The sequence below is a fragment of the Harpia harpyja genome, chromosome 2, assembly GCF_026419915.1.
Source record: "Harpia harpyja isolate bHarHar1 chromosome 2, bHarHar1 primary haplotype, whole genome shotgun sequence".
Taxonomy (NCBI): Eukaryota; Metazoa; Chordata; class Aves; order Accipitriformes; family Accipitridae; genus Harpia; species Harpia harpyja.
In genome coordinates this window covers 57,999,535-58,015,750 of record NC_068941.1, presented here as the reverse complement: position 1 = coordinate 58,015,750, position 16,216 = coordinate 57,999,535, and the positions used below count along the sequence as shown (strand labels likewise).

General features: G+C 35.2%; 1 protein-coding gene across 1 annotated transcript in view; it reads right to left on the bottom strand.

The window, feature by feature from the left end:
• Positions 1–16,216, bottom strand: part of SGCZ (sarcoglycan zeta) — a 527,596-nt gene that overhangs the window by 73,963 nt on the left and 437,417 nt on the right. The window contains exon 4 of the mRNA XM_052779979.1: positions 407–494. Coding sequence (XP_052635939.1) covers positions 407–494 — 88 coding nt within the window. The remainder of the gene's footprint in view (positions 1–406; positions 495–16,216) is intronic.

Here is a 16,216-nt window from a genome sequence, read left to right as displayed (position 1 = left end):
TGCTGTTAAAAATACATTGCAAGAGTAATGGGGACAAGCCATTTCCCACTGAAGTAATGGAAGACTGACAGAACTTGTAAGAAAATGATGGTTATTCTCCAACAGAAATTGTTATTGAAACATGTTTTGCTGAGGATTTTTTTTTAGTTTGTTTTGTTACAGCTGTCTAACAATAATCATTTTCCATTAAGCTGTTTTTACTATTTTGAGGCATTTCTACTTTCTCTGCCTTCAGTTAATGCTGCATCATGCCCTTGTGATCCCTTATATGCATTGGTTTTTGTTTGAGTATGGTGATGAGATTTTTTTCCTGACTATTCAGCAATATTTTATCTTCGATGTTAATTAATGAAACCTATTCATAAAGCTAAACTGATATACATAACAGTCAATAAAGAACACTCACCTACTGTCAGTTGTCCAGTTAACTGTCCCATGTAATTTCTTGCATTCACTGTTACATTTCTGTCAGACTGTAAGACCAGTGGGCTATCCTGGGAAACATGTATAAGACAATAAATGAGAGAACAAAAAGTTGAGGTAGAATTAAGTTAGAACTAAATATAAACATGCATGCTGAGAGGGGAGTTGTGTCAAACATAATAGCCTTTTTAATAATTTCATAAAGTATTTTACAAGTCAAATTTTTATATAAGAAGACAGTAAGAATAATATTTTAAGCTTAAAACCTTTGTGCATAGAATCCCTGCTTTAGAAATCAGTTGAACTTAATTTATATAAATTGGGCCTTATTTCCTGAGGATATTACAAAGTTACAAATCCAAAAAGCCTTAACACAAACCTGTTCTGTTAGCCTTTTCCATGTATTGCTAACATATACTTTTTGAGCTACCTAACCAACACTATACATTATTCTATTAGCCTGTACAACCTATAGTATTTGGATTGCACTTACTAAAACCTTACAAACACAGCCATGCATTTCTTTGAGGGTAAATGATATCATTATTCTCAAAAAGCAAAGAAAGAGAGCACTGGATAGTGAGGTCATATAACAGACAACCCTGCCCCACCACCAATAGTACCTGACAGGTAGTATTAGTGATCAAGCTGATGGAGCACAAAGACAAACGCTGTATGATATTAAGTATGATCTTAACATTTTTGGAGTCAGTCTGCAGCATGACTACATTGCTGTCAGCATCCTACTACGTTTAAGCTTTTCAAAAATGTTTACATATATATGTGTAGGCATATCCTGTGTCCAAAGCCAGCTTAAGGAATCTCAGAAATCAAGACAGAATTGAATTTTGCTTCTTGAAGAATGAGGAGCCAGGCCCACTCCTCCAGGAGAAGGACAGATGCACAGGAAAGGGGAAGAGCTTCAACAGAGAGCCAAGAGAAACCCACCACAAAAAAAAAAAAAAAAAAAAAAAAAAAAAGAGCTTACTGATCCTGATCTCATTGGCAGGGGGTGAGTGCATGAGAGGAGGGAAAATTAGGATGGTGGCTGTTGTTGCAGAGAGGCACATTCCTCCCTGGAATCACCTGATACCACACTGTTATTCCCCTGAAGCTTGCAGTGAGACCATGGGTACATTGCTGTTTCCGGCAGTCTGCCAGCACTTACCTATGCTTAGGTAAGTTTATCCAACACCAGTAAAACACCTGACAGAAACAGCTGGGGAAGTGCTTTAGGTAGGAATGACTAAGGGCTAGGAAAATATTTCTGAGAATTATTATATACCAGTTTTATTCTTAGATTCTTCCCTGGGCATCCATTATTGGTCATTCCTGGATTGACCATATTAGGTTAGATAGACTTCTTGTGTATGTGTGTGTCACTTAATATATTGGTTCTTCCTGTTCTTGAAAGTTTTTTAAGAAGAGAAAGAAAGGAGTTAAGGAGCCATATATAAAGATTTATTTTTACCTGAAGGATGCACTAGGTTTGCACATAAATTTTCTATACCTTACAATCCTTTCCTTTGAATCCAGGGCTTTCCTCTGCAAGAAACACTCTTCCCGGTTGTTTTCACCATGATTATTAACTTGAAATGATACTCAGTTCCCTGGAAAGTCTGAAATTATTCTGAGCTAATATTTAATAGTTCAGGTGTGTTTCATCTCTCACTGGACCATGCTATGACCTCTCTAACATCCTGCCAATTAGCTCTGCATCACGGAATCTGGCAGATGAAAGTCACCGTTTGGCTTGTCCATCTTTCTATATAAAAAGCCATAATTATCAGTGAGACACTGTGTTCAATGTGACTGGTTTGAGCTAAACATGTGATGCAATCAAGGGAGCTTCTGGCAACAAAAGCAGCTGCTAAGGACCTTTTTCTCAACACTTGATTTGATTTCCACTTTCCTTATGGTCCTTTGAAGATCATTAGTCCAGGCAACTGCTGCTCTGGGAGAGGAGGTTGTCCTGATAGACAGCTGCATGGCCAAAGTATATTTTTAAGGAGCCCTTTTCACTTTTGCTTAGTCAATATTTGGAGAACAGTCTTCCAAGTTAGAATAATCTCACCCTTAGCAAGGGAGGGTACTGCCATGCCTATTTTTGCTGCTCAGCTAAGGGTTTGGTAACTTACAGTTCCAAACTGTTCATAGTCTGATCTGAAGGTTTCTTTCACCTTAGGAAAATACTTATAGTTAACAAGATTCTCAGGCTAAAATCTGCCTCTCAGGTTTCTTGTGCTCAGGCTCTACTTGTAAATGAAGACCTTGGGTATCAAATTCTCAAGTACAGGATGATAAAAGGTTAGGTGAGCCAAGCCTTCTTTCTTCTCCTTTCCTTGTCTTATTTAAAAGATAAAAAGAGGAATGAAGAAGTTAAGAACTTAAATCTGTATTCCTTAGTTCCTGGATGTCAAATATAGAGCTGCAAGCTTAAATTCCAGACCAAAGAAAACCGAGCAGCAAAACTCCTGACAATTTAAGTAGTCCAGCATTTTATCTGCACTGTTTACCTGCACTTCTGTTTTCCACAGGAAGTGCCTAAAGACAGAGGTTCAAGGTATTCAAAGGGAGTCTACTCAGAGGAGCTAGCAACTCAGAGAAGACTTAGCTGAAATCAGTGGAATTACAGATCTGTAAGACAAGTATGAAGTGAGATGAGTGTCAGTCATATGAATACAAATATATCTACAGCACAAAAATGTTGGATGATTTTCTCCCTGGATCACCAGATCTGCTACTCTTTTGATGTGAACTTCAGCTTCCAATTTAATAGACTTGATAATAAAATACTTTACATTCAGATGTCAGAAGGGAGATAGAAATATGTCATCACATTGTTTTCCTGGAAATTGGAAGTTTAAAAAATATTTTGATGAATATATAAACACAAAGAATAGAAAAAAAAAATAAACTGGCTGATTAAGCTCTCCAAATACTGCAGAACTATTTGGAAGTAAAGATTTGTTCTGAAGTCAGATAAGCCTAGGAATAGGCATGGTTACTTTCTTGATATCATTTTCTAGGCTGATGTCACCCAACAGCTGATAAAGCAGGGAAAAAACCCAGATTGGTAATTAGTAAATAATTTTTGTTCATTTACATAATGAAAAAGGCTTTAGGTTATACCTGACAAAAATCCACACATGAAAAAAGGGGCAAAGATCTATTACTTCTGTTGCTGATGTTATACAGCTGTATATCAGATTTTCCATCAACAGGTGAACATAAAGAACATTTTCCCTTACATGTAATAAAGTAATGTAGTGCTATAAAATCAGCTCCATGTATTTCTGTAGCTCAGTGTTATGAATATCAGGAACAGATATGCTCCATATTTAGAATATAATCATATACATGCAGTGTAAAAGTTGTCACGAGCAACTCCAAGGAACATCCTTGAAGAAGTTCTTAATCACCTCATATTTCTCGACACTGAGTTAATTTGAATGCATGAGAAAAAGAAATAAAAAAGCAGGTGTCTCTTGCCCATCGCAAACTTTCTACCCCTGGAAAAGGCCATGCCAAGACTTGCAGCCCCAGACCCCTGAGTTCAGAAGCTGTTCTTGCTGTCTGAACTTGCAGTACGGGACGCTTGAACAGGGAGTTTCCTAAGGTACAGGAAACTTAGACCACTTCTGGATTACCAGTATTATTTGGTCTTGGAGCAAAGTAGTCCCTAAAATCTGATACTACAATATGAAATCTAAATTATGAAATCTTCCTCCATAAAAAGCACATGCAAAAAAATTGTAAGTGGAGAGTTGACCTTTCTCCTCCCCCTTTTTCTCATGGAAATTTAGATCTTGCTCTCCTGTTTCTTCTTTTTGCATAACATATATACAACCGTGGCCTCTTTCCCACTCCTTATAATTCTAACTTGAACTGCAAGAATGTGTGACGAATTTAGCATAACAGTTAGTGTTCTATATGAATTTACTGTGAGATTACCTGTATTTTTTAAGCATTTAGAGGAATAGTTTCACATATGGTGCAAAGCCAGTGAAAAATCTTTAAGTGGAACAATTCATACTGTTCATGTGATGATTTTTTAAGTATTCTTCATGCACCAATGGCAGCCAGTTCCTTAGTGGAAAGCTGCTTTCCTTCAGCTGTACTGCCCATTTACAGGACAATGAAAAGCTTGCTTTGCAAACATGTGAAAAAACAAAAAGAAGAAAGAATTTCAGATAGTGAGATTATGTCAGTTTTATTTTTTCTGGAAATGATTTCTGAACTCATTTATCTTAGTAGGGAACATTTTTCAGCTGTGCAACATAAAGTACTGAATCTCATGTCTTGAAAAGGTCTATTTTTTCTAAGGTAAACTTTTTAAAAGAAAACATCTGAGGCAAAAGATTTTATTTGGGGAACACAACTTTCTGTGGTTTTCCCCCATCCTTAATGAATCAAATATATCAGAGTAAGAACTTTTCACCTCAAATACAATTTCTCCTGATTTAAATTCTGTGCTGAAGTATAATCCTTTATATCTGATGCATGAGACATTGACAAAGAAATGTCTTTGATTTTACTAGTTCCTTAATAATTTCTTAAAAAAAGATATAACTTTATATGAAACATAGTAGGCTATATATACACCACCTTACTAACAGAACACTTGAACTTTCTATTTCTGCACTGCTATGTAAACTTGGTCTTCAGAAAAGACGTAGTAAATTATTTGTGATGCCATTTCAAAAATTATACTGTAGATAACTAAAAGCAACACAGTAACAACATTCTTACAGTTACATAGAACTTTTAATAATAACAATATGCTAATAACTAAAATATTGTAGAGGGATGCTCTCAGGGCCGTGAGGGCACCACCAGCCCTTACTGGCCCTGCCCAAACTCCCCAGGGCCTTCCCCACCCCTGGGGGAGCCCATTTCAGTCCAGTCCCATTTGAATCCCTCCTGGCAGGGTTGTCCTGCCCCTAGGGAACAGTCAGCCCTCGCTGCTCCACCACCAATATGAGGACCTCAAGAACTAGCTGATGTTTATGATACTGTATGAGAAGACTCCTGTTTGAAGCCCTGAAATGTTACATCTTCAGATTTTCAGAGTTGTATTAAAGGCAAACCAGATGAACATGATGTTACTATAGTCACTTGTTATCTGAAACAGGCTTGTAGCTGGGATTCATAAAGAGAAAAATAAACAAATGAATTTAGGGGACATTTTCAAAAGGCTTTCTTGAATCTGAATACAGTTATAAATACAATGGAAATTTTTGGGGGAAAAAAGGTCAGGGTTTTTTTTTTTTGAGTGAGGATCACAATGCAGTACTAATAAATACCAACTTTTATTTTTAGAATTAGATGAGCAGATTACTGTAAGTTTATGAAAGACCAATAGATTGCTTTATAAAGTCATTTTACTAAAAAAACATTCTGCATGAGCAATCATAGCAAAACTTTCATTTTTTACAGATGGTTCAATTATTTTTAACATATTTTGGACAAATATCATGCCTTTTGTACACCATTCAAATAGGCAATCCCAGCTAATTAGCTCAGTTTTGACGAGTATTTCCAAAATGCACCCTTTAAATTAGAAAGAGTTTAAATGGAGCAATTTAATTCCAGTTAGTTTAATATGACATTAGTTTACTCTAGGTAAGATAGTACACTGTATAATTAAATATAATCCCAGACTTATGCTCAGAACACAGTTAATTATGATAACACCACCCACTTTGACACTCTTAGGAATAGTAGCAATATGTATACCATAGCTTATAGCGCAAGCACTAGCTCTTTAATGATTTGATTCCTGTGCTTGGGCAAGCACACCACTTCAGGTTTCTGGACCTCTACACAGTGTCATATAGATGTAAAAAGTAATGCAAGAAGCAGGCAGTATTCTAGATCTGCCAACTCCATCTGTTGGCCATTTGTGAGAGGATGTAAGGTTATATACTTCTCTGTTATTTGAGCCCATCCCCAGCATGGGCAGCTAACTTAGTTACAGCAGGACATTTCCTTACAGGGCTCTTTTAACCAACTTACCCTGATAAACTAGTGACTCAGAATGACCACGATACTTTTGCATTAAAAAAAAATATTTAAAAAGTAAAAAAAAAAATCTGTATTAAACTTCCATTTGCTGAGAAACTCACCACGGCATTCCCCATATCCAACCACACAGTGGCTGTGTATTGCAAGACTTTAACAAAGACAGGGAACATGTTTCCCCACTGCTGCATAGCACCACAGTCTGTCTACTGCTTTAGAGGCTCATACTGTGGGTGACAGTGAACAAGTTGATCAACTGTGTCTGGTCAATGACCCAGACAGAAGCACCAACAGTGCATGAGCTATTTGACCACATCATAGCAACAAAATGGGAACTGAAAGAAATAGAAAATACTCAGTCCTCTGGTCCGTCCAGCAGCCCAAGGGAGTCAAAGAGCGACTGAGTAATTTTGCAATAACTACATGGATGACTGCAGCTCAGGCAAATGAGGGATAACAAGCGTGAAGACTGCCTTGGAGGAATTAAGTGCAAGAAGTTTGGAAGGAGAATATGAAGGACACAGTCAAGAAGGGTAGAAAGCAGAGCAAAGAGGCTGTGAGGGGATAGAGAGAGCATTCCTTAGCTGTTTACCCATTGTTCAGAACCAGAACATCAGCATGTTTCTTAGCAACCTTCCTTGCAAATAGGGAGGTAATAATGGACATAGAAGAAAAAGCTCCAGGGACTAAAAAACCCCACACATCTGTAAGGCTAGGAGTTTCAGAGCCAAACTTTCTATCATTAACTTTATGATTAGCACTAAACAAACATGAAGGAACTTGAATAAGGAAAGATTTGGAAAAAACAGACCTACAAATGCCAGCAGTTGCTGAGCTTTTGAGTACTTAAAAAGACTGAAGTCTCTGTTAAAACTATTGGAAGCTTGTAAGAGCTTGGGACAGTCAAAATAGAAATTAAAGAAAAATATTCTTCATCAGAATATTCCCAATATACTCTTTCCAAGAATATTTCTAATGTTCTTATTTATCAATATTTTCCAATATTCAGTATTTCCAAGAATATTCTCAAGAATATTCCCAAAAATCTTCCCAAGGTGTCAGGACAGTAGGATCCCCAACATAGGGGTACTTCAAATAGGGAGAAGCAAATAATTTATTGTCCAAGTTATTCCTGGACAATTCTGAGATGAGAAGAGTTATTATAAGTATTGATCCAATTAAATGAGGTGCTTTACCTATTTTCTACATTCCTGCATTGCCAAAATAAAGTTTCACATTAGATTTTAGTGTTCTTTGTTCCTGCCCAATTGTCCTTTCTAACCTGAGAGTCACAATTTAATCCCTAATAATTACACTCAGAATCAGGAAGATGATTGCAAAATCACAATAAACATCTTCAGACTTTTGCTTTAAGGAAACATTCCAGATATCTTAAAAGTTTGACCAAATGTTATTGAAAATCAGTATTTTTTTTTTTCACACTAGTTTTGCACATTAGGGAGGTTTGGAAAAGTATTCAAGTAACCTATTAAGTCAATGCATTTCATTCATCCATGGCAAGACTGACTGACTTACATATAATTATCATCAAATGCAAGCAGAAAAAAAAAATTAATCAACTTTCTTATATAACACACTGGTAAAATGAGTAGCAGAATTGACTTTATGTCAAAAGTGATTTGGTAAAAATACCCCAAATGTTTATGTAGAGCCACATTTTCAGTGAGATACAAACTCTGTTTTTACAAATCAAGAAGGGAAATATACCTCACTTAATTGACTCACCAAAAAAATGAAAAGCTGTAGAAGACAGGTAAACAAAGCACAAGCAAACAGTTTGAAAAAAAATACGCCCTAGTCGATACTGAATGAAATATCATATTTGAGGGTATTGACAAGGTTCCAAGCAGCATACTTTCTAGATAATTCTTATTCATCAAAGAATGTTATCTCAGTTCCCAATCTCTGCTCTGTTTCCATGTTAGCCACCTTATATGTTAAAGGCAATCACAGATATCACCCAGCTTCACAACACAGCAAATCTGAACACAAACATGGTTATACTTACCAAAGTAATACAGGTGTAGCCAACGACAATCATACACTGCACTCTGGAGAGCCGCATGAACTGGTAAAGCTGCATAGTGATCATGGCTATAACCCCCAGATAGAAACAACCTCCTTGTTTTACTTCCTCATATAACGCACCATGAAATTTTTATTATGGCAGAATTCAGTCATGCATAGAAAAACTTAGTGATAAAGCAGAAACAGATATTTAAATAGCAGACAAAAGATGTGACTTTTCTGGAATTGATTTAAAAATCAAACAAAATTTCAAATGGACTTTAGATATAAACATCCCAACTAAAAATAAAACAAGACTACAAATGTACTTGGAGAAAGCTTGTTAAACGCCCAAAGCTCACTCCTTGGTCATTAAGCTTGTGACACAGCAAGTAAAATTGTATGTTACTGAGCTGCAAAGACCCTAGAAAACTTTAATTAGGACAAATGTAGAAAACCAATGCAAGTCTTAAAATCTGAAGCCAAAACATTAAGGGTGGAATCACTGTACTTTGTTTCTTTCAAACTGTCATTTCTTGCTGTGTGGGTATATCAGTTATCAAATGGATTTTTGCCATTAAGATTAAGCCCAACAGTAATCTAACAGTCCATTATGCTATTTTAAATCTTGGAAAGCAGTCTTTCAGTCCCTGTTTGTGTGCAGGTGTCAACCATGATATACCATTAGAGTGAAACAAGACTGTGTTTCTTGTGCCTTTCTAACTTAAAGTGTTAAAACTTGAAATATAGCAGCAATTAACTCCAGGAAGAAGTTGAAGACATTACAGGAAAATTTATACAAATCAAAGTATATTCACACATTTAAAAGTAATCTCCCACCATTCCCTTTTGAGGGAGCATTTCTCTACAGAATTTGAATTGCATTTATTTCAGACTCACTCGCTGATAGAAAAAAAAAAACCCAAACACAAACCAACATGCTGTAGTCAGTGATCTGAAAATGTGCATATATGTAAATCTTTGACCAGATTCCTAGTTCCTGAGATGCCTATGACAGAGAAAAGTGTGTCAACCCCTGTTCAGTTGATGCATATAAGGAAATATACATCCGTTTTACATGTTGATAAATGAAAAAATGATAAAATGAAAAAATAGCCAAAATAAACTTATTCCATTATATCTACCTAACCCTAAGGAAACTCTGACATAAAAGTTCTGAAAAATGTGCACTCTCCAGTGTGTCAATAGGTTCTGGGTTCCACTTTTATGGTGCCTTGCAGACATCCAGCAAAGGACTATATGGAAATAATATTTCCACCACCAGTTTTTATTTCACTATGATTTCTATGACAACTTTTCAAATTCTAAGGGTGAAGGATGAACAAATTCTGAAGGAAGGTTAAGGTACAAAACCATTTCAGAAATACATAAATTGCAGCAGAAATCTGGAATGAATTGTATAGCTCAGACAAAGCAGCAAAGAATAATTAATATTAATAATAATTATTATCTTTAATAATAATATTAATAAAAATATTTAAAAGTTTAGTGCATATTAAAATGAATATGTTGAAGAAATATATAAGACACAAAAGTAAGGCAAGACTAGTGATTAATTTTAAACATTTAGTTAGAAGGTTTATTTTAGGTGAATATTAAACATATTCTTTTATAGAAAGTTAAGGTGGCGGCAACCTATATGTATAAATGATGCCACTAGTATTAGCTGTAGCTTCAACAGCAAAAGTCAGAAATGGTTATGTGTATTTTTTGTTTCTTTACGTAGCTATCTTAGTTTCTACAATGCTGATTTTTCCTGATAAGCCTTCCTTCAAGCAGAATCACTCACTGCTGGATCCTAATTACCTTGGCAATGCTTTCCTCATTGCTAGTTCTCTCCACTGTTCCTGTATTAAATAAGCAGAAACCCACATCTCAAATGAACTCTGAAAAACCCTACCGAAAAGAAGGGATATTATTATTGTTACTTTACTGAGCCTTCCCCTGCATGTACCCACTGCTTATTATATCAATTGTTAGATGCTTTCAGGCTTCGTTACTGCACTTGCTTGATGCAAGCACTATCAATTCCATGGATGTTTAGCATGAGGTATAATGAGGCTTTGATTAAGATATCAAAAAGAATGAGAATAAGAATGGCAATTACAGGAATTATAGATAATCCACTGATTAGTGGACAGTAATGCCTGTCATGAAAAGTATGCTTTAAATTTTCAGAAAACATCTTGATCATGATAGCCCAGGGCTGAGGACTTCAACATTTATGGCAAAGGTCTCAGCATGTATGTTATCAGCTGCTAAGCACAGGAATTCAGTCAAAAAATGTCTTTGCAGCATTTCTTTCATGAAAGTAACATCTCTTGTGTTATTGAGAAAATTCACTTTTGGCTATCTAGCTAGAAAAGTCAGATAACTTTCCACATAGTCTGGCTTTAAGAGACCACGAGAAGCTAATTTTTAACTCTTCTGTTTTAATTATGGAACCATGACTTACACCTTTCCATACTCCTCGCAGTCAGTCCCAGTCTTCTTTTCAGGACCAAAACTATTTGGGTCCAAGAAGTCTCCTATCTTCTTGTAAGAAAGGATCAGTCTCAATATTTCTTACCCTTTTCTCTTCTTGGTCATTAAGCTTCCCCAGGTGATATTGCACCTCTAAAACCTCTTTCTCCTCCTTTCTCTACTACACACCATTCCTGATTCTATGATTAGGACTGCAGAGGAAATGACATCTGCTGGCAACTTTTCTTCCCACCCAAGGGAAGGGAGTGTGGCTATCTCATATTGAGACAACAATAAAATCCTCTATTAACAAAGACTGGTCACATAAAAAGGAATTAAGATGCCTCATACCTATTTGGTTGGCACAGTCTCCTTAATTTTTTAATAGGTATGCAAACAGCTAATAAGTAAGACAGAACAGTCTTTGCTTTCCAGTTCTCCAGGCAGATCCACTACAAGATCTTCATCTGAATTATTATTTTTCAATAAAGTATGTACCTTTAATCACCATAAGTTATGAAGAATCAATTAAAAACCCCTACATTATCTTGAACACAACAGGTAGAAGACAGTATTTCAAGACTGGAAAAACAAACATCCTCTACACATCATGCATTCACCTTTAATTTTGACATACCAACAGCTAGAAAGTGACGTTGAAAAGTATTATCTCAGGTTTTGCTGTTGTACGTTCTTTAACCTTGCAAAACATTTAATAAGAAGCTTTGCCATTAGTATGACACAAACTTGGCCAATATCTGAGCTCAGAATTTGTTTCATGTCTCCTCTAAAACTTGTCATCTCTGGAAAGGAGATATTCATCCCCACCTTTATTGTAGGACATGACTTGGTGGTTCAATAAATTGCCCTTCTGTTAGAAAATTTGCTTTGAGACTTGCCAATCACAGACTAAAACAAATCACCAGCCCTGTTCTGAAGGTCAAAATTGAGGAAATAGAATTCTGTAGAGAGGATTATGGTTCAGGGAGAGACAACACATGACCCTTCAGGGAAGCATATTATTTTCCAGTGGGAACTGCGCTAGTGTCAACTTTGCAGTTATAGATAATTGCCATCTTTCAATAACACAGATCTTTTCTAAAGGATAATTAACAATTTGTCTTTCTTTTCTACTCTCTAGCTATTCAGAATTTATTTCTGTTTCAGTAACTGGCTAACTTTTCCATACCAAACAATTTTCCACTGCAGATATTAAAATATTGAAGAAAACTTGCCTCCACTGACAGAGACTACAACAAATATAGTTCTGTGACTTTGCAGTTTTTCACAGATGACATTTAGATTAAAACAGCACAAGAAATGCCATAGACCTGGATCATTTGTGCAACCTGCAGAATTAACCAGTAATGTTCTAAAGACTGAATTTATTTTAAATTCAAGATTATAGAGCAATATAGGAAATTAAAAATAGTTGTACTTCCTTAACAACAGTGTTAAACTGCCAAAAAGATCTCATTCAGGCTTGCATTAGTGTTTGAGTACTACTTGTACTTCTGCATAAGGTAAACAATACATATGGCACACCAAAAAATTAAGAATTCTTTCTGCATTTTTTTCTTCATTACTGGCACGGTAGTGGTTTTAATATTTTATGTTGTGTTTCTGGCAACTAGTCAAGCTCTCCTAAATGTAAAGGGATGATCAAACACTTCCAGATAATTCTGTGTTGGAATATTACAGTAATTCTCAGTACAAACCATTATACTTAAGTTTCCATTCTAATCTTATTAGTATTCTTCTATAACCTTATTCAAATCTCTGTAGAATATTTCCAGTGCACCTTAGTTGTTTTCAGTGGAACTTTAGACTCTATTTTTTTTTTTTTAATTATTATTTTTTGTCACGTTTATCCTAAAGGGCAGTGAAAAAAAGTTCTGGTTTGTGTTTTGAGCTCTGACTTTTGAGCAAAGGTAATTAAAAAAATTTAGACTTGGTTTGTGCTTCTCACAGAATGCTTCCTCTAAAGAATAAAGTCTTTGGTTTAGAACTGTCAAAGTGTTTGAATATATGAAAATTATGCCAAAGTTGTCCAAATATACTCTAAAAGTTGTATTTGCAACTTTATAATAAATTAAAATATTTAACAGTGAACTTTTTCACAAAGTTCTTCAGGACCCTAAGAAGCCTGTCTAATAACTTCTTTCTTCCTTGAATCTTGTCAGCCCTTCCAGAATTCTGGAGCTTTATGCTCATTAAAAACCAATGTGACTTTAAACATTTTATTCTTAAACTTAATCCTACAAGTGAAATAAAATCAAGAAAATTTGTCATGAGAATTTACCTGATATTGAACTAAGGAAAGATATTGTTCAGTCTAGTAATTCCCATTTTAATAAACATTAAAATTAATAAAATTCCTACTCTTGGTATTGTAATTCAATCAATGTATCTTCCTATTTGATTCTAAAAGGCAATGAAAAGAATTTACTAGTTTGTCATATATTCAGTTTTAGTCTTGTTAAGCTGCTTTTAACACTAAAAGAAACAAAAACTCTATCAGCTGATCTACATTCTCAGAGCTAATTACATCAAGCCTCCTCAGACAAAAATCTTTCCTCCCAGTAACAGATTTTCATAGAATATTTGGTGTAGGGAAGGGGCTTAGTGACTCTTTTTAACAACAATTACTGATGGGAATGACAAGTCTCAAGAATTTTAAGGACAAGACATGCTCAAAGGAAGGTGCTATAGAGATAATAATAAAGATTGAAGTAGTCCTCAGAAGCTTAAAGATAATTAAAAACATTAAAAAATGTACTGAAAATGTTTCACGTTTTTTGTTTATTCAGATGCAAAAATAAAAATAATAAAGGAAACAAAACCAGAAAGACATGACCTCAGAACTGAAAGAAGAGCCATATACTGAACATCTCCTGACATTGGTTTCAATGACATAAGACTGCATTTTCAGCTTCTCCAAGCCTGAATAACAACAATGAAAGAAATAGTGGTTTATCTTCTTTCAGGATGCAGTTTTGCATTATCTTTTCCTTCTCAGCAAAGAAAAAGCTTACATTGGTTCTACCTGTAGCCTTCATCCCATCACTCAAATGATCCACCTTACCAAAGGGAAAAAAACCCTGACAATAACAAAAAAATAGTTTAAATTGTTTACTTAGATAATTTCATTGTTTTCTAAAATACAGCTTGACTAAAACCATTGAACCGATAGAAGTAAGAGGGAAGTCATGCAGTAGAGGATAGGGTTGACCAACTAGGAGTAGCAAAGTGCAGACACTTCTTAAACTATGTTTGAGAACAGAGAAATATTTCTCTGCCAAAGGATCCAACATGAAACCTCACTGTAAGTCTTCCAATATTTTCATCATTTCTCTCCAAATTATTTATGACAAAGTGGGGGAAACTAGATCAGAACTTTTCTTTGTTCAGAACGTGACTGTGCATTCGTCACATTCATTAAGGATTTAAAACAACTTCAGGTAGTAAGTATTCAAAGTAGCAGAGACTGACAAGAATTGGTTTACAGCTTTCCAGTTTTCCTTCAGATAGCAACGTACAATGTCAATTTAAACCAGCGATAATTCTGTGGTTTTATATCAGGTTGACATTTATAGTTAAGTCCTTTTAGACCCTATAAAATACAATTTTGTGCAAAAATAAATTTTAACTAGTGAACTGCAAAGACTTTTGGGCTGTCTAAACTGCAGCACATTCTTTACAAGGCAAATTGTCCTGTCAGTCAAACTCAGGCCTGTTGGACTCTAATATGTTTGTAACTGCCTCTTAATTGGTAACCGGCTGTGTGATAATTCCTCCCCTGAAGAGCACATTTCTTTTGTTTTTACTTTATCCATTTTGCCATGGGGGATTATGCAGATGGTTAGCGCCCTGAGTACGAGATTGGCAGGCAATAAAATGAAAAGCCATTTAAAGTCAAGTTTTGTAACTGATTCACACTCTACAGTTAAATATTCTTTCTTGTAAAAAAATTATGAAACATCTCTTTGGAACAACTGGTTTCCCATCACTGGCAAAGCTTAACTCTTTTAAAGAGAATCCTAGCTGACACATATATAGTATTTCAATTTTTTCTTTTAATCATCCTTGCTGTCATATTGTGTCAATGCTGTGGGGGTGGGGGAGAAAGGTTAAGTGCATTATTTCAAGAATACAAGAAAAAGTTCTCTGCTTAAATCTCAATCTAAAAATAAATTTCAGCTGATTTTATCTGTATTTCTGCTAACTTATAACCTTTACCATAAGAAAATCTGAATTGTTCAATTTTCATCCTCTGGAAATGTTATATTTATATTATATTTTGAATTTATTAATCTTTTACCCAGGGTGGTAACATTTCAGTGAATGATAGAAGATATCCTTCTATATAGAGATGATATAATGGATGGATCAGCTTGCACCAGGAGAACTTTGAATGAAAACATATGTAATCATGCATATATCTTGAAAATTATTTTGGTTCCTCTAATAGCCTGGCAACAAATCTACACGATATAGTCCAATATGATCTTGATACCTTGAGAAAATTATGTTCTCTTCATACCTCTTATTTGATACCTTCAGTAACTGTGCTAACAGTTATGAAATGCAATGCTTTGATCTATATATAATAAAAAATTAATTAAAAAAAGGTAGAACTATGCATCAGAAGTGGGAAAACCACACCAGAATTAGTTTTGCTTCATCTTGCTAATCTTAGCTAGTGGATTGTTTTTCTCAACCAATACAATTACAAAAGCCAATTTCCTGAGCTTGAATTTCATCTAGTTTGTTTCCTGCACAGCCATCAGCAAATACTCCTCCCTCAGCCAAAGGCTTTGAATGCTAGTCATCTATCAGTTTCTTTTTTGAGTGTCTATCATAAAATTGTATTTTAACAGTGTCCTCCTTCTAGGTCAGCACTTCGGAAGTGTCAAACATACTGAGGGGAAAGAAAGATTTCTAGTTGGGAACAATTCTACCTTGAGTCAGTGTTCATGTAGCTTATTGTGAAAAAAGCTCAGGCAAAATTTTTAAAAGAGAATGCAAAAGGCAAGGAAAAAATGTAACCATAACCTACATTATCCATATTTTCATGTCTCATAAATTATACAAAATGAATTCTAGCAGTAGAAGTACAAGAACACTAGTCAAAGTTTATGTAGAGGGAAATGGAGATTGTAAAAACCTACGATATTCCCATTGTGTCATATGAGACAGAGTTCCATACTGGTTTCATTTTGACACAATATCAGGAAGGAGACATTCAGTTTCATTA